The sequence below is a fragment of the Manis pentadactyla genome, chromosome 18, assembly GCF_030020395.1.
Source record: "Manis pentadactyla isolate mManPen7 chromosome 18, mManPen7.hap1, whole genome shotgun sequence".
Classification (NCBI taxonomy): Eukaryota; Metazoa; Chordata; class Mammalia; order Pholidota; family Manidae; genus Manis; species Manis pentadactyla.
Window position 1 is genome coordinate 13,304,247 of NC_080036.1, and position 18,153 is coordinate 13,322,399.

Here is an 18,153-nt window from a genome sequence, read left to right on the forward strand (position 1 = left end):
GTTTTGCCTGTTCCACAACTTCCCGTAAATGAAGTCAGATAGCTCTTTCACCTAAGGATCCTTTCACTCCATATAATGTCTATGAGATTCATCCGTGTTGTTATGGGTGTCATATTTGTTTATCTATTCTCCTATAGATGGGGTTAAGAAATTTTCAAAAATTATGATACATAAGCTGAACAACCCAGGAAACCCCATAATCCTCTGGGCCAAAAAAAGCCAAACACAGGCAGCACCCCAGACTCCTGAGAAACCAGCAGGGGACGGGCAGACAGGTGACATGCTTTGATCAATGAAAGCACTTGTTGGTTTGATCTCTCATCCAAGCACCACGACCCACCAGGGAAGCCACGGCAACAGCTCCTGCTGGCCATAGGCAGGCCTGGTCACTGCAGTCAACATACCGTCTTTTGCTATGAAAGGCTGACTCAGAAATCAAACTGGACTCAATGCTAACAAACCTCCCTGAAAAGATCTCAGGACAAAGGCACGTCATTTAGAATGGATGGGGCAGGTTTGACAAGAAGGCTGCTCCCTCCCAGCTGCGTGCATGGTCCCTAGCAATCTTTGAGCATCACTATCATGCCCATGATGCATGCAGAAACACAGCCCTGCCTTGATGTCTAATTAATGCAGACTGACCGTACGATTCACATAAAACTCGGACACCGAGGGAAGAAAAGCCACAGCAAGTGCACCAACAAATTTCCTCAGCCTTTGGGGGGAAAATGATCTCTCTGTGGCAGGGCTGGTCACTGCAGAGGTCGGTGTGCACGAAGGACCCAGGGAGGAGGCCGGGCAGCTGCCTGGCAAGAAGGCAAGCCCAGGCTGGCACAGCCAGAGGCACACACCAGTACAAAGTACCGTAAGCGACTGACTTCAGGAAAGGAACCGACTGCCGGAAAGTAAAACCAACCTGTAATAAGACAAACAAATTGCCTTGAAGATAGGATTTCCAGTAGTTCTATGCAGCTACTGAACTTCTGACTCAAGAAGAAAACAGAAACACACCCAAAGCTCTTTGTGAGTGAGAATCAAAATGGAAAGGGGAAAGATTCTCTTGGTTAGGTTCTGGGAATGTGCTTATTTACTTAATCAGAATAGAAACACCCAGCTTGTCATTGTGTGGGGTGATGAGTTCTGGCTGTCCAACACAGAGACACGAGACAGCACAATGAAGATAGTCTTCTAGGGATCCACTTCTACTTCTGGGGTTTCTTTGGATTTGAAGGCAATTTCGTGGGAAGAGGAATCAGTTTGGTTTTACAATATTCCCAGTATGGCCAGATATCAGAGGAAGGTAGAAACCCACATTCCTTGGGAAAAAAAAAAACCTAGAAAGTTTAACAAGTTCATTTTGTACAAGAATACAAAACTATGGGAACAGAAAGTATTCATTCCCACAAATGGGCTTTTGCATCTTTGCTAAGATGAAGGGCTGGGAGGGTCTTGAATTGCTAAAGTTGTGAAACGTAAACTTGTTTAAGCCACTGAAACAAATCCTGCTTCTTGTTCAGGCTAATCATGTCATGTTCCTGCAAATGGGAAGTTAAGAGACATGTGTAAGAAGACTGCTAATGACTTCGGTTATGAACAGTTACTTTGATAGAAAGATAGAAATAAGCTTATTTTTTTCTTTACAGAAATTAGGCTTTATCAAGAGAAACACGAATAGTGGTGTTTTGTTTGTTTGTTTAAGAAAACAGCAGAAGATCAAGGTATGTTAGATGGAGTGCAGTGGTAGCCAGAAATGGATTTATATTTTTCCATGCTAAAATCTGTCCTCAGACAGACACACCTAAGTAAACTCCGACTGAGACAAGGAGGCATAGATCCAGGTATGTGGGGTCTAATAGAAACGAAACCACATGTCTCTGCTCTGACCCTGCAAGAGGACACACGGAAAGCTAAAACTGGCACCAAGGCACACATCACCGAGTGCAAAGCCAGCCTGGTGCATCTTTGCCTGCACATCTCATACATGTGCAGAAATTCTCATATAGTGCCAGGCTTTGAGCCAGCACCCAATGAATTCTTACTGAATAAAAGCAGACTTAATGACATCAGGGTGTTGGCTGAGCTCTTAATATGCTCAGAACTTGTCTATCTTATCCTTAACTTTCACTGCCCTGCCCTGTGCCCCTCCAGATGACCCCACCTGGCCGCGCTTCCTGAGGGTTCCACCAGTACAAGACACCAGGAGGAGGCTGCATCTGCCACAGCTCCAGCTCACATGGGGCTCGAGCCCAGTTTTCTCCCTTTGCAGCCCGAGGCAGGAGTGGCTCCCCACTACTGGTGTCTAAACGCCCTTTATTAATTCCCTCATCTCATCTCTGTAACTAGCCCCTTCATGGCAGTCCCTCTACCTGAGGCATCAAGGTGAGCTGTTTCCCTGATTCAATGCGATCAATGCACTCACTCATGATCCACCTGTCCAACACCACTCCTCACCGCTGTTCCTCTATAAAAATCCTGTGGACCCTTCGGGGTCTGGCTCAGATGTCACTGGTCATAAAGCCTTCCCTGAACATCCCAGGTAAGAATCAGCCTCACTCTCTTGTTATCCTAATGCATCTGGGTTCCATCTCTATGTTATTTTTCACTATTCCTCTTGCAATAGTTACTGAAGTTCCTGTCTGTTGGAGGGAGGGAGCCTGCTTCACTCATCTCTGAATTATACAAGTGATGAGCCCAAATCCTTGCAAGCAAATGGAAGTGCAGATTTTACTTCAGAAAACAAGCAAGTAAACAAACCCTCTGAACAGTGTTCAAAGAAAAATGACAGATGGGAGAAAAAGATCTGCAATATATTTACAAACAAGCAATTAATATCCACAATATAGGGACAGCACTACAAATCATCAAGATAAAAGAAAAATAACCCGATTGAAACATGGGCAAAGAATATAAATAAGCAATTCAGAGAAGAATTAAAATGACTAATAACTTTATAAAGAGGCATTGACCTTTAATATTAATCAGAAGAAAGCAAATGTAAACAACCATGAGATCTCATTTTTACCTGTACGAACTGGCAGGTGCTATAGCAATTGAAAATCTCCACCCAAGATTGGTGACAGCCACTCACACTCTTCTGGGGTGGTGTCATCGGCTCCACCTGCTGATGCTGAGCACAGTGTAACATGTGCAAGTATATGTGGCCTCAGCAGTTCCCCAATCTCTGAAGCCAACTGCAGTTCAAATCGTGGCTCCAACCCTTACAAGCTGTGTAACCATGGACAAGTTACTTAACCTCTCTGTGCCTTGATATCCTCAACTGTAAAATAGGCTTAATAATACCACCTACTTGCTTGGATTTCTAAGAAGATTAAATGAATCAGTACCAGGAAAGCACATGGAAAATTATCTGGCACCTAATAACGGCCAGACAGACGGTCTGTGGTCATTATTTATTGTTATGACTATTATTTATTTTTGCTATTATATGTCCTACAGAAATTCTCATACATGTGCAGAGAGACATGAATAAGGATGATCACTGCAAAGTCATTTATAACACACACACAAAAAAAAACAAGAGGCAAATGAAACAAAGATTAATGGGCAAACTGTGTAACAAAGTGTCACATGCATAAAACAGCTTAAAACTATTTTAAAAGAATGAGGTAGATCTCCATATATTAGCATGGAAAGCTTTCCAAGATATATTATTAGGCTAAGAAAAGCTAGGTGCAAAGACACATGTTTAGCATGATCCCATTTATGTAAATAATAAAACCTATATACATGTATGTATGTGCATTTAGGTGTCTGACACAGGACACACATATACTAATGTGGACAGTGGTGGAATCTGAGGAAAGGAGCAAGTTGGGGAAACGATGAGGGGAAGAAGATTTGGGATATTTCCTCTTTATACATCACTGTTTGACTTATTTATTAAGAGGAAAACAGTTATGTAATACATGTATAACATTATAAAATAAGAAAAAAATGCTCAGTAAAATCCTTCTGAGTTGAACTGAACAAATGTTAAGTCCTGGATCCTCTGCCAAGCTGATGGCACAGGATGGGATGGGAGGCGCAGGGGAATGTGAGGGGACGCAGTAACCAGGGGCACCAGGCGGGGGACTAGGCAGCGATGGAGCCCCCTCCACCTCCCCACATGACGCTGACATTCCAGACCAGCTGCAGCAATAGCCACCTCCCCAAGGAGCTGCAAAGAACCCACCCACTGACATAAGTATCAGGGGAAAGATACGCGCTGCCGCGAAATGACACACTGAGCAGCCACTAAACATTATGTCATAGAGCGGTTAGAGACTTGGGAGGCACAAGATACAGAACTGTACACTTCTATTTGTATAAGACATTCACATATATGTGTGTGTATGTGCATACACATGTATGCACGTACACACTCTCATATACACCAATACTCATATGTGTGCACACAGACTCAGACACAGACACACACACACACACACACAGAGTTTAAAACAAAACAAAACAATGAAAGGGCACGGTCCAAAAAAAATTAACAGTGATTATTTTTGGGTGGTAGGATTATAAATGATTTTTTGGAGTTTGCTTTGTTCCTCCATAGAGATATGAATGCCTCCAACCCAAATTTTGTATTTGCAATCCCTGTACCCACTTGCCCTTCTAAGTTGTAAAAATGTGACATAATAAATTCTATATTTGAGTATGTATCCAGTAAAAGCAATTAATTCCAGTTAATAGTCCCATAAAAATTAATTAATTAATTAATTAAACTTTTCTGGCCACTCCTTAGTTCCCATCTCTTCCAGCACCTTCTGAATCACCCTCTTACCATAGCTCTGTTCCAGAAATCTTTTATTGTTCCTTTCCACATTTTCCAAATTTTCTACATATGTGTATTCCTCTTGTATTAAGCCAAGAAAAATCAAGGAATGACACGGTTTTATAACGAGGCTGTGCCCCTCTATCCATCATGCTGCCCCTTCTCTCCTTTTAGGGTCCCGGTTTGCTCGTCCACAGGGTCCCACTCTCCTCTCAGGATGGGAAATACAAGGGGCTCTGGTGGGCTGGGAGGAGTGTGTTCAAGGAAACCTCCCTGTCCTTGAGAGTCTTAGACTCCACAGTCAAGATTGCTGCTGCCATTCCTGCACAGATAAGCCTTTGAAGTAAAGCTCCAGGCCAGAGACCTGATAAGAAGGGAGGGTCCTACAATCCAGCCACCCTCCCTCTAGACAGGACTGTGCAGGGACCTTCCCAGGGCTGCCCTTCTGTCTCGGCCCTCCCTCTGCCTGGACTGTACCCTCCGCCTCACCCGTCAGAACACCCCAGCTCAAGCTCCCTGGCCAGCTCAGCTGGCACCTGCTCTCCGAAGCCCTTCCTAAGGTGGACACGGGCACCGTCTACGAGCAGGCCGGGAATCAAGGCCGGTTCTGGAATCAAGGCCAGATGTCCCACCTGAAAGCCTTGTTCTGACATTTACTAAGTTGCAGTAAGTGACTCAGCCACTCTGTACCTCAGTTTGCTCCTCTGTGTAATGGAATTACTACTCGGGCTCTAGGGAGATTACCAGAGCAGTGCTTGGAGATGGGTAAGGATGATGGCGTAGTTGCTGGCTGGTAGTGGTCGTCATGGTGAGGGTGCTGGAACCTGGTGACCCAGTTACCCTTCTAAGGAAACACCATCACCAGGTGCACCTGGGAGGTGATGTGGGGGTGGTGAGGGGGACTAGGGCTCCAGGAAACAAAAATGAACAAAGATGCTCTCTCTAGCAGAGAGAGAGACACCAGGGAATGCCAGGTCTGCGCACGGGCTGAGCTCCTCTGTGGAGCTCTTGAGAGCGTGGCTCTCAGGCCTGCCTGGCAGCAGACAGGTCAAAAAATACCACTTCAGCTAATAAAGTGCTAAGAACAGGGCTCTACCGCACAGGAAATGGGCACCCGGGTCACAACGACAGCAATAAAGAGCAAGTGCAAAACCAAGCAAAGGCGTGTGGGAAGTTTCCAAGATGGCAAATGTCTGAAATGGCTGGAGCACTTGGCAAAAGCGGGAGGTTCTGGGTTGAGGACGGAGCAGGAAGGAGGCGCAGCTCACTCCCCGAGGGGGGAAGGTATCAGGCTCAGCTGGGCAGGAGCCTCTGCCGGTTTTCAGGTGGCGAAAGGACAGCACAACATTTGTGGCTCTGAAGCACCATGCAGTCAGCAATGTGGAAAACGGCCTGGAGGAGGCAGGGCAAGCAGTGAGGCAGTAATTCAGGCGTCCCTGGGGAGTGCGAGTGTGTGAGGACCAGGCAGGGCTGCCGGGGGACTTGGAGACACAGTGCGCCTGGCTGCGGCAGATGAGCGGGGACACGAGGGAATCCAGAGCAGTGACCTTGTTTCCAGCTTGGAGGACGGCGGACAAGACAGGTGAGCAGGGGACAGCTGGGCCTGCTCCCAGCCAGGGGGACCTGCAGGCCCTTATCGGCAAGAGGCCAGCCCCATCCGCCCTCAGCCGCCTTCCCAGACCTTCCACCCAGAAGCCTGACAAAGATCACTGGGGTGGACCTGGGCCCTCCAGGGACAAGCAGGAGGTTCCGGGTGAATGGACACAGGAGGTCATTTCTGAGAGTTGTCTGCATGGTGATTTGAAACAAAAGGGAGACAGTCTGGAAATCAAGGTGCCTTTCAGAAATCTGGCTGCCAACACAGGACACGATTTATCCACCCCTGCGGCAAATGCAGTCTGCTCCTCACTAGGAGCTTCAGACCCTGATCCAGTTGGGTTCTTCCCACTGAGAAGGTGGATTCACCCAATAAGGACGCCATAAGGACTGATGTTGGCCATGGCAGGAATTCCAAAGGCCGCAAGGAGGGTTAGGAGGCTGAGTTGACAGCCGCTCCCTGGCCCGATGTAGAGAGCGGATCTGTGTGCAATGGGGCACCCCACACATTGGCTGGGCCATGGCGCCCTGCGGAGCGCTGTTGGTTTGTGCCCAAGCAGCCAAATGGAAGACAATGAGACTGTTTCTTCCTCTCAGCAGTGCCACTGTCTTGACACTGAGGGCATTGACAGGCTGGTTTCCATGGAAACCAGAGCTGCCAATCCTATCCCATCAAGCACGAGGCTCTGTCCCAACAGCTGACGGCTATTCATCCCAGTTCTTCACAGTCCTGGACAGAGGGCCTTGCACCTGCCACCAGGTCTTCAAAACCCTCCAAGAACAGAGGCACAAGAACATCAGGAAGACCTGGGATTTGCAGGATGAGGGGACCCGCAGGGTTGGTGGGCCCCAGGGTGCGGTGGGGCCACGCTCTGTGTATACCTGACCTAACCTACAGGCACACTACAGTGTCACAGGGAGGGCCCTCCACATGCACAGGCACAAACCCCAAAGGAGCCAGTCAGCTGAATGTGACTCTAAAAAGCAAGGGATTAAGATAAAAAAGTGTTGGGTGGAGGTGGTTCAGCCTACTGACCCAGAGGCGTAGGAGTCAACTTTGTTGACCTTGCTGTTCACAAATGCTCACACCCTTCCCTCCCCATCGTACTTATCTCGGAGGGCCCAGCACCAGGGACAGCATGCAACACTCACTATAGAACCGAGTGCACATCCTTCCTGCAAGCTCCCTGGTGTGACTCCTCCACCATCAGAAAAATGGCAGAATTGGACCTGACTGTAGAGAGCAGCCCAAGGGCCAAGGGTGGACTGACTCATCCAGGATCCCAGATCCTAATGGCAGAAATGGACCAGCCAACAGGAAATGTCAGGGTGAGGGGTGCTTGGGAACCAAGAAAGGAGCATCCGTGGGCTGCAGAAATTGCTGCAGGCCTGTAGATGGCCAGGAAGGATGAGGGACCAACCAGGTACATGGGAAAGCCATCCTAGGCAAAAAGACAACAACATAAAGAAGACTTAAAAGTCAAAGAAGACATAAAGTGGGACAGTATAGCTGAAGCAGGGGCCAGGGCAGGGTCGGGGCAGGAGGGGCACTGCAGTGGCTCAGACAGTGAGAGGCCACGAGCCCTGGCCTGTGCTGCACTGGCAGGAGAGAACAGGGGCATCTGAGAGCCACTCAGGAGAATAAAAAGATGGGCTTGGTCATGGACCACGCAGGGGGCACAGGAAAAGGGCAGCAGGTGTCTTCCAGGTCTCGAGCTCAGGCCGCAGGGTCCCTTCTATAGAAGGCACCACACAGCAAGGAGGAGGTTTGCAGCAAAGGATGACCCATCTAGCTGATGGTGTGCAGACTGAGCCACTGAGGGTGGCATTTAAGGAAGACTGGAAGGGAATAGGTTTTTTTTTTCCCCTCCATATTGAGAGATACAAGTAAGTTTCAGTACTGAGGGGGAGCCGGTGCCCTCTATTCTGGACAGAACAATGCTAACATGCAGCCAGGTGGAGGGAAGGAGAGGCTGCAGATGGTGCGGTCCTTATGGGCTCTCACTGTCAGTAGTGGCAGAGAGGAAAGGCCTTGCCTGCGGGCTTACCCTTGCCTGAGAAGCAGGAATGAGGTCCATTGCCCAAGAGGATGGTGGTGGAAGGCAGCTGGGAGGTCTGGGCCCTGGCCTGTCAGTCACGATTCGCATGAGTCAGAACCTAACAGGACCTGAGTTCTCCTCATTGTAGAACAGGCCTGGCAACATCTCTCTGCAGGGTTGATTCAAGGCTCCATGAATGAGAGCACCCACATGGGAAACCCGGGCACAAGTGCATGCCAGGGCCTCTAGCCAATGCCAAGGCCAAGCCACACTCTGAGATCCAGGAGGGAGATGGGCATGCTCAACAAGTACGATGCAGAAGGCTTTTCTGTGCAGGACCCTGGGAGAAGGATGGGGAGACCCATCTGCCACCTGGCCTGGCCTGGCTTGGACTGTTGAAGATCAGAGGAACTGCTTTTTAGAGGCAGTATCTGTGCAGAGGTCCAGAGACCCAAAGGAGCCTGGGATGTTCCCCAGTGTGTGAATGGTCCTGTATGACCCTGTTCCACCCAACGCCCAAAGCCAGACAGGAGGCCTCAGACAGGTTCTTCAGGTTCTCCCACCCCATCAGCAGCTCTGTGTTTCTGATCAGCACCCTTGCCTTCTGCCTAGAGAACTGCAAACTCTTCCAATGGGCCAGTCAGCTGGGTCACCCACTCTGGCTGCATTCTGAGCCTCCTCTGACACCATGCACTGCCTCTCAGCTTCAGTCACCTCTCTCCACTGCAGCCCCAAAGACTTGAGATGGCAGAACACTCAGATAAACCCTGTCCACTTATAGATGCCACCATCTGAATAAAGATGTCAAATGAGAGGGTTTGAATTTCATGACCCCAGTCTTGTCTGTACCCCTGAGCTCAGACCCAGAACTACTACCTTTCCACTCCCAGATCAGCTGTGTGCATTTTTATGTATCTGGTTCAGAGCATAAAATCATGACATCCTCGGACCAAAAATTAGTATGAGAGAACTAGGTCACAGGTGACTGCTCTTCTGGGCTTCCCCTTGTCTCTTCCAAACCCCCAACACTCTGGTTGGAACAAGTTCTAGCCATTATTTTAACCCCTGGCTAGAGCTTCAGCTTGTTTTTCACTGTGTCACAAGCTGTCTGCAATACGACAATTTACCTCTGCTGACAAGTGAATCACACAGGCCCACCTGAAATTCTGGGCCAGGTATGTCCCGATCAGTAGCTATTTTAAGTAAAACTGTTTAAGGCAAGTTCAAAATCATTTAGGCTCTTAGATCTTTTAGGGCCCTGGCAATAAGCCTGCCTTTTTATGTACAGACTCAGAACCAACAAATTGGCTCAATACCCCAGGCAAAGCAAAAATGCAAGGTGAAGTATGATGTCTGAGCGCCACCCTTAAGATAAACATCACTTCCAAGGGCTGTAGATGCTGAGCTATTGTGATTTGGCTTGGGAGAGTATCTTGTTGTCATCCTTTTCACATACACCACTTGTCTTTTCTCTGAGTCATCAGTGTCAAAGGTAACAATGTACATAGGCTAGAGTGAAGGCCACCTCTGCCATGAGATGACTCACAGGACAAAGAAGCTTGGTTGAAGGAAAGGGTGATGCCTGGGAGCTGGGTTCCTAGGCTGTGGGTCCAGCTTTATCCAAATAACCCTGTGATCTGAAGGCAGGCATTCTTTTCCTCTGGATCACCAATTCCTTTGCACATAGGTTGGCCTGAACTGGCATGTCTAAAGCAGGGACTTCCTATCCAGGGCCCACAGGCAAATGTATGTCCACAGATGTGCTTCAGAAGATCCAGGAAGACTGTGACGTGTGCACATGATACGCATTTTTCTTTTCCTTTTTCTCCTTTAACATTTCATGTGTATCTAACATTTCTATGTGTGTAAGAGTGTATGTGTGTACATGCAGGTCTGTATACATGTCTGTATACATATAGACATAACGTGTTCTGACACAAAGAAAGTGCAATTGCTTAAACACAATTTTGTTTATAACATATATACTACATATAGATATACATATATGTACACCTATATGCGTGTATATGAATTGGAACATTACAGATAAGCTTTGACATTCTTCTCCCCAGTTTCTTTCCCCTCTCTCCCTTCTCAAAGGCTACTAACTAGAATTGAATGCAGTTCCTTCCTACGTGTATAAGCATTCATAAATAGTATAGAATGGCAAACTTTGTTTTTTTAAAGTTTACAGAAATACTATTATATTGTGCATCTGCCCCTTGCCTCTTTCACTTAACATTATTTTTGAGATTTATCTAGTGAATTCCTTTCTGACTACTGTATAGTATTCCACAGTATGATTATTTTGACTTATTTCTCTCTTCTTCTACTGGTGGATAACAGGTTGTTTCCCTTCATTTAAAAAATGCTTTGTGACATCCCTACGCAAGGCTGCGTGTACACTTGTGCAAAGCAGCTCTCCAGTAGAAGCCTCAAAGTGGATTTGCTAATGCAATTCGACCTTACCGTGGCCTGCCAAATTGCTCTCCAAAGTAGTTGTACCAATTTCCGCTCCACCTGATACTAACACTTTTCCACATTTTGCCAGTCAGATGGTATGAAATGCCATCTCCTTATTGCCCTAAGTTCCCTGCTCCAGGAACTCCCAGGGGAGGCTGAATGTCTTTTCTCATGTTTATTGGCCATTTGGGTTTCCTTTTTCTAACTGGCATTTCTCGTTTTCTTACTGATTTACAGCTTTTTAAATAATCTATGCACACAATTTGTTATGCATTATAATACTTTTCCTAGTCTTTACCTGCTTTTGAGCTGTTATAATGCCTTTTGTTATACAAAAATGTTCATATATCAATCTCTTCCCTTTTTTTGTTATTTCTGTATCTCGGTTTGTGTTCTTTCCTTTCCCCATGCCATAAAGGTATCACTATATTTGTGGAAGTGTCACTTACACATTCAGTGCTTTCACCTGAGCTGTAATTTGCTGTTGTGTACTGTGAGGTGAGGATCTGTTTGGTTTTCCTTGTGGAGAGTCAGTTCTCTCAGCACCATTTATTGAAATGCCCATCCTTCCCCATTCGTTTGTAACTCTTCTCACATACGCAAGTTCCCATATATGCCTGGGTCCTGCCCGACAGTACTATCACTGAGCCAGTCATCAAACTGTCCTGATCACCACAGCTTTATGTAAGTTTTGCTCTCTGGCAGAGCACACACCCCTCTTGTTCTTCCTTCTCACTTATCTCAGGTATTCAGGGACCTTACTCTTCCATATGAATTTCAGAATTTGTATGATTTCATATTCCATATAAAATTCTGTTGGTGCTTTAACTAGATTACATCAAATTTACAGATTAATTTGCAGTGACCTCCCATCCACCACCTAATCTACCTCTCCATTATTCAGACCTTTTTTTCAATACTTCTTTCAAATATTTTGTAATTCTTCCCCTGAAAGTCACTTTTTTTAAAGACTTATCTATCCCTAAGTATCTAACAGCTTTTATGCTAGAGTGGATTATAGTTTTATCTTCTTGGATATTGTTGTATAGGTCGCTTTAGTTGATCAAGCAACCCCCTGAACTCTTAGGAGTTCTACTAGTTAGTCTCTAGGTTCTCTCAAATTATTCATCTAGTTAATTATGTCACCTGTCCATAGTGACTTGTGGCTCTTCCACATTTTTATTCCTTTTTTCTCATAGAGCATCATATATTATTTGGGATATCTAGTGTCGTGATGAAAAGAGGAGCAAAAAGAGGCTGGTTCGTCTTGTTCTTGGTGATGCATATTTCAGTGGAGAGGGTGCAGAACCTTATCAGACTTGTGAAAGGGATCCACGAGTCAAGAAAGGTGAATAAACCACTGGTCTAAATTACCTTTCTACCCACGTAAAATAAACGGAATCACGTTATCAGTTGTAGGAAAGAAAGTAAAACAAGCCACCCCAAACTTAGAGCATTACGAAGACCCATGAGAAAGCAGGGCTGTGAGCCAGGGCAGGTACCCGGCAGAACACTAATTGCCCATTAAGAGTTTGGGGGAAAGCGGCACACAAAGGAGACTTTAGACCAGAGAACTAACAGGAAACAAAAAGCAGGGAGCATAATTGTCAGAGGGGACCCACACCTACTGTGTGGACACAAACGGCTTCCATCTCTCGCTTCACCTTGGTTTACTCATCCATAAATCAAAGCTAATAATATCTACAACCTATTTATGAGTCACATATTCTCCTAGCTGAGAAAAGCAAATAAGATTTTTAAAGAGTTCTTATTGAGTAGGTAGAGGTTGGAATGCTCCAGGCCTTTTCCACATTAAGAGAACCTAGGGAGCATGGGGGAGAAAAGCTGGCTTTGGAATAAAGAGTAATAGGCCCTCCCTGAGTAATCACACACACGCCTCTGAGACGGCTCGGATCCCCAACCAATTCAGCTGTCAGTCTGTGAATGTCTCCACAGTGCCACCCCCAGCACCATGCCCACCAAGCTGAGCAACCAGGCTATGTGGAGTCCACTTTGGCTGCACAGAACAGAGCTGGGGAGACACTGACACTGCCCAAAACGTCCCGGGTGAAGGGGGTGCATGCCAGGAGGAAACGTCTCCCCCACTGGCAAAATGAGGACAGCAGACTTTGTGTATAAGGCACAATTCAGTGAACCTGATAGAAGTTGTTTCAATGACCCAACCTTTTTGATTCCTGTGGACAGGAATTGCTGGGGGGGGGGGGGGGGCGGGGGGTTCCAGTTCCTGTCTTGTTGGTCCAGCTCACAGCTCAGCTCAGTTTCCCCCTGCTCATTTAACTATAGGAGCCAGAAACCGGACACTTTGTAATTTACCATGCAGTTTAAGAGTCACTTTTAGCTGAAGACAAATTGCTGGGCCACCTGGGCAGAGCAGCGAAGTGTGGCAGGGCCCTACCAAATGAGAGAACCAATGAACGGAATGGAATGCTGAGAAGCACCTTCTTCAGGAAGGCCCATCAGCCAGGGAGACTTAGGAACAACAGAGAAAAACAAAGCCAGTGCTGCCCAAAGGCAAAATCTTCAGTCACGGGATGTTTGGAAAGACTTAAGTGGTCCGAATATAAAGAGAGATACACAAAAGCTGTGATCACGTTCTTTCAGACACACTCTGACCTGCCTCTGTAAAGTACAGTTCAAGTGGCAGAATCTGCTTTTCTGGAAGGCCACATATCTCACGTTAGCAGCATCCAAGTTAGACTTAGGATGCAGAAGAAATGTCCTATTTATATTAGGGCCGCTCCACACTTTGCTGCCTTCTGTCACGGATAATGATGGAACTAAATTTAACAGTCCCTGGCACTATGGTTTGAGTTATGAGCCCATGCTTCCCTGCCACTTCACTTGATCCTTGTAAGTGTGTAGTTTGCGGGAGATTTGTTAACTTCCCTGAGAGGTCTCCTGGTGGGTGGCACACTTCAGTCTGCTGCAGCCTCTCCACCGGCCATAAATCAACCCCCACCCCACTGCCACGCTGAGGGCTTGGGCCGGGATACAGGGACCTGCCTAAGCAGTCCTTTGGAGTTACACTATTGCCATGCCCAGGGCTTGTCCTCTTGCTAACTGAAAGCAGGAGTGACAACCGAGGCCTCCTGGCTCACTGACCAGGGCCAGGCCCCTACCGAGGGCTTTGCTGTCAGGTAACACTGGATGTTCCCAACAGTTGCACATGACACACTCTATCATCATCCCTGCAGATACAGAAGAGTGGGAAATGACTTATCTAAGGTCACGCAGCTAGTATGTGGAGAGCTGCCATTTGAACCATGGCACAAGCCCAGAAACAAAGCAAAGTCCCCAGTGTGCAGAGGGGCTTTAAACGCAGGACCCTGCCTCCAGCTCCCCCGCGTGGCTGCTGGGTCCCACACTGTCCCTAACAGCTCTCCGGTGCAGGCACCGGGCAGCCCGTCCTCCAGAAGCTCAGGACACCAAGGGAGCAGGTTCCCCCGGACGCCGGGCCATTCTCATGTCACCCATCAAGTAGCCAACCGTCCTGGCGCGCGCTCAGGGTCTGGATCCCCGCCGCCCGTCGAAGGCAAAGGGCCCGGAGTGGCTGAGCTGGGCTCGGAGACCAGGAAGAGCTCGGTGGGCACTGAGGACAGCGCCCGCGGGCAAAGCGCGGCGCCAGAGACCGGCTCCCACTCCCGCGCAGGTGCCCACGCCCTGCCGCCCTGCCCTAGGAGCGTGCCCCCGGTGCGCCGGGCCTGCCCAGGCGCCCACGCGGGCCTCCTGGTCGTCCTGCCAAGTGTCCAGCGCGCCACGTTCTCGGGGACTCCCCGCATGGCGCCTCGAGCCGCGCAGATCCCGCGGGCAGAGCTGTGCCGGACGCCTGGCCACGCGCGGCTGCGGCACCGCGGGCCCGGAGGAGGCGCCCCTCGCGCGGTGCCCGCCGGCGGCCGAGAAAGTTTTCAGCGCGCTGGGTCGGCTGCACTCACCTGGCCCAAGTTGAGGTAGCCGTGCGCCGCGGCCACGCGGTCCGCCTCGGCCGGGCCGCCCAGCACTTGCACTGCCCAGTGGTTGGTGTAGACGGCGCGCGGCGGCGGCGGCGCGGAGCAGGCGGCGGGCAGCGCGAGCAGCAGCAGCCAGCGCCAGGGGCGCGGCGCGAGAGGCCGGAGCCCGGGCCCGCCGGCGCCCCCCGCGTCCGCGGCGGCGGGGGCGGCCGCGGCCCGGGGCGGCGGCCGGGGCCCGGGCGCAGGCGGCGCGCGCGGAGGCATGGCAGCGGCAGGCTCGCGCGGCGCCCGAGCGGCGAGTGCGCCGGGGGGTGGGGTGCCGCCTTTTAAAGCCGCTCCGCGCCGGGGAAGCGCCGCCGCCACCGCCGCCGCTGCGGGCGGGAGCGAGAGAGGAGGAGGCGGCCGCGGCGCGTCCCCGCCCGCGCGGCCCGGTGGCGCCCCCGGGCCCGCGCCGCTGCGGCCCGCACGGCAGCAGCTGGCAGCGGGGCCGGCGCGGGGCTGGCCGCAGGGGAGGCCCAGACGCCCCCAACTGGGGGAACTTCCCGCAGACTTTTGGGCTCTCGGGACACAGGCCAGGGCGGCCCCGAGCGGCGGCCTTGGCCTCACGGGTTCTACCAGGGGCCCCGAGGGCTCCGGGGACATCCCAGGTGAGTCCCTGTTCCCAGACGGGTGGGCTCGGGCGGCGCCCTCCCACCTGTCGGGCGCCCTGGCGGCCTCACCCACCCGGTGCGGTCCGACCTCGTTCACAGGCAGCCTTGCCCATCTCAGCGTGAGGCAGCGAGCCTGAAGGGATTAGGGGCTCCAGCGCAAAGAAACCACAGGCAAGATGGGGTTGTGGCCCTGTCCCAAACTGGGCCTTATTGTAGGGGTACGTTATGTAGGGCAGAGCCATTGGACACAGACGCTGGGTTCTAAGGGTGTATAAGATAAACCTAGCCCCTCGACACAGCCCCCCTCGGGAGGTGGGCAGTTCAGGTGAATCCCCAAGCTGTCCACTTCGTAGCTGTGTGATCTTGGGCAAGTTGCTGCCCTTGTTGAGACAGGGCCCCACCTGTAAATGGGGATGATTAATAGTATCTACTCCTAGTGCTCTTTTGAGATTGACACAGCTCTTGCCACAATAAGCTGTCGATGAACGTTTGTTTTTATAAGCCCAGGGCCGGCCACATGGCAGGGATTCACTGGTTGTGCAGACTCAGAAGCTCCCAATGAGCTGGGAGCCGTCAGTGGGAAAGTGCGTTGATTCACCATCACCCATGCAGCCTGGGGCAGCCTAGAGTCCAGAAGATAATCACTGGTGCACCCTAGAGGGTTACGGAAATATTCACACTGAGAACAAGCAAATGGTGAGAGGTGAGGGTTGCTTCTGGATCTCTTTGCCCTTTCCTCCCAGGATGCATTGGTCCCAGCTAGTCCCATGTGGAAAGCAAGCCTTTACTCTGATTAACACAGGAGAGGAAACAAAAAACAGACCAAGAAAGCCCTGAGGTCGGAAAGAAACTGCTGACCTGATGCTTACTTCCAGGAGCATCCCTTTTGCTCAGAGTGCGATAGGAAACTCACCTGAGTCTGTGACTTGGCAGGTAGAGGCTGGGTGGTGGGGAGCCAGAAGGGATGGGAAAAGAGCAGGATCAGTGGGGAGGGCTTTCTCAGGACCTTCCAGCCTCCCTCTCAGGAGCCCTTTGGTTTCATAACCTACATGATTCATGCTTTCTGCAGGTGTGAATCAGCTCAAATGGAGGTGGGAGAACGGGAGGCGTGGTGGGAGGCACAACAGGGACAAGCAAATCCTTGTTCCCAAGGGCTCCTGTCAGGGACCCCTCTTGGAACTTGGCAATTGATTTCCCACGTGTTCTTCCCTTGGCGGCACTAGATGCAACCTCTCCCGCTTCCCTCCTCTGGCCAAGTGGAGTCAGCTCACTGGGCAGATCCTCGGGGCCTTACCCCACAGTGCAGAATGCAGGCCCCTCTCACGGAACCATCTCCTCTCTCGCCCACCTCTCCCCACTTGAGAAACAGGAGGCCCTGATACAAACTGGGCTGCACTGACGGAAACTGCACCATGCTGTTGGGCAGAAACAGTGCCCAGAACCATCAGCCTGTCTTTCCCAGTGTCATCCTGGCTGTGCATGGAGGAGGAGCACTGGACGGGGTCAGGGGGCTGGATTAGAGACCTCATTCTGTCTCTTACCAGCAGTATAAACTGGATGACACCTGCCACCTTTCTGGCCATTGGCTGGACGGTGTTGTACTTCTTCAGGTATGTGGCCCTCTTCAAGATAATGCCACCATGCACATAATTAAAGTTACTACCAAGTAGTCTATGCCTCCCAAGAAGGCACCCCCACAACAGTAGTGATTTTGACAGGCAGAGAAGGGTTTTTCCATAATAATTTAGTAGATTAACGGATTCAACCCACTGAACTGCAAGGAGACTAAAATGCATCTGAATTTTTATTTGGAGGGATCTGAATTCATTTTATTAATAGATCTGGTCCTTTGGGACTAAACTTTCCATTTTTTGCAGAAAATGCCAAGGCAATGCCTTGGATTCAATGTTGTAGGAAGACCAGCTTCCCAAAATGAACATCCTAAATCAAATTACCTCCTGTGGGTTTCCAATTGATTTACACAGTGACAGGATTAGCTCAATCACAGAAGTACCAGCCCTTAGCATTGTGGTAGAATCTGTAATAAAACGTGGCTCATCTTCCTGCAGGGAGGGGATTTACTACCATTCCGGCTCCAGCTCTCTAGATGTCCCTGGAGGGGCCTGCACAGCTCTGGAGGGTGGAGGGAATGGAGGTCCCTTGGTTCCCTAGGGCAGCAGGCCTAAGGGTGGACAGGACAGGATTAGAAAGGTGATTGAAGCCTGCTCATATTTCAGAAGTTTTAGAAATTGCTAATCCAGATGTGATATTTATACTAGCATCTTCCCAAATCAGACAAGAGCAGCAGCACAGCTGGGAAGATGCCATTGAATTGCGGTCTCATGCCCACAGGTGATCTCTTTATAGAAAGTGTAGGATTGCACAGCTGGTACCAAGGAATGCCGGACAGCAAAAACTTTACAGAACCTCTTGGGTTGTGTTGAAACAGAAGTTGATCCAGAAATTGCCTCCGTTTAGGCAATAGGCACTTCAGTGAAAAACAGCAGTTTGGGAAATGCGCCAGGTTCCCTGGGCAAGCGTGGCATCCCTCAAACAATGTCTGACAGGCACCACCTTCTGTATTTTGGAGAAGAGCATGCACTCAAAGCCCCGCTTCACCCCCACTCTTCATGTGCAACCTCAGGTAAGCT

General features: G+C 49.8%; 1 protein-coding gene across 2 annotated transcripts in view; it reads right to left on the reverse strand.

Moving 5' to 3' along the window:
• Positions 1–15,150, reverse strand: part of PCSK6 (proprotein convertase subtilisin/kexin type 6) — a 201,321-nt gene extending 186,171 nt beyond the window's left edge. The window contains exon 1 of one of the 2 annotated variants that reach the window (XM_036878645.2): positions 14,838–15,146. In XM_036878645.2, coding sequence (XP_036734540.2) covers positions 14,838–15,116 — 279 coding nt within the window. In that variant the 5' untranslated portion in view covers positions 15,117–15,146. Of the gene's footprint in view, positions 1–14,837 lie in introns of both variants that reach the window. The other variant, XM_057494791.1, reaches the window with a different exon arrangement.
• Between the last annotated feature and the right edge of the window lie 3,003 nt (positions 15,151–18,153).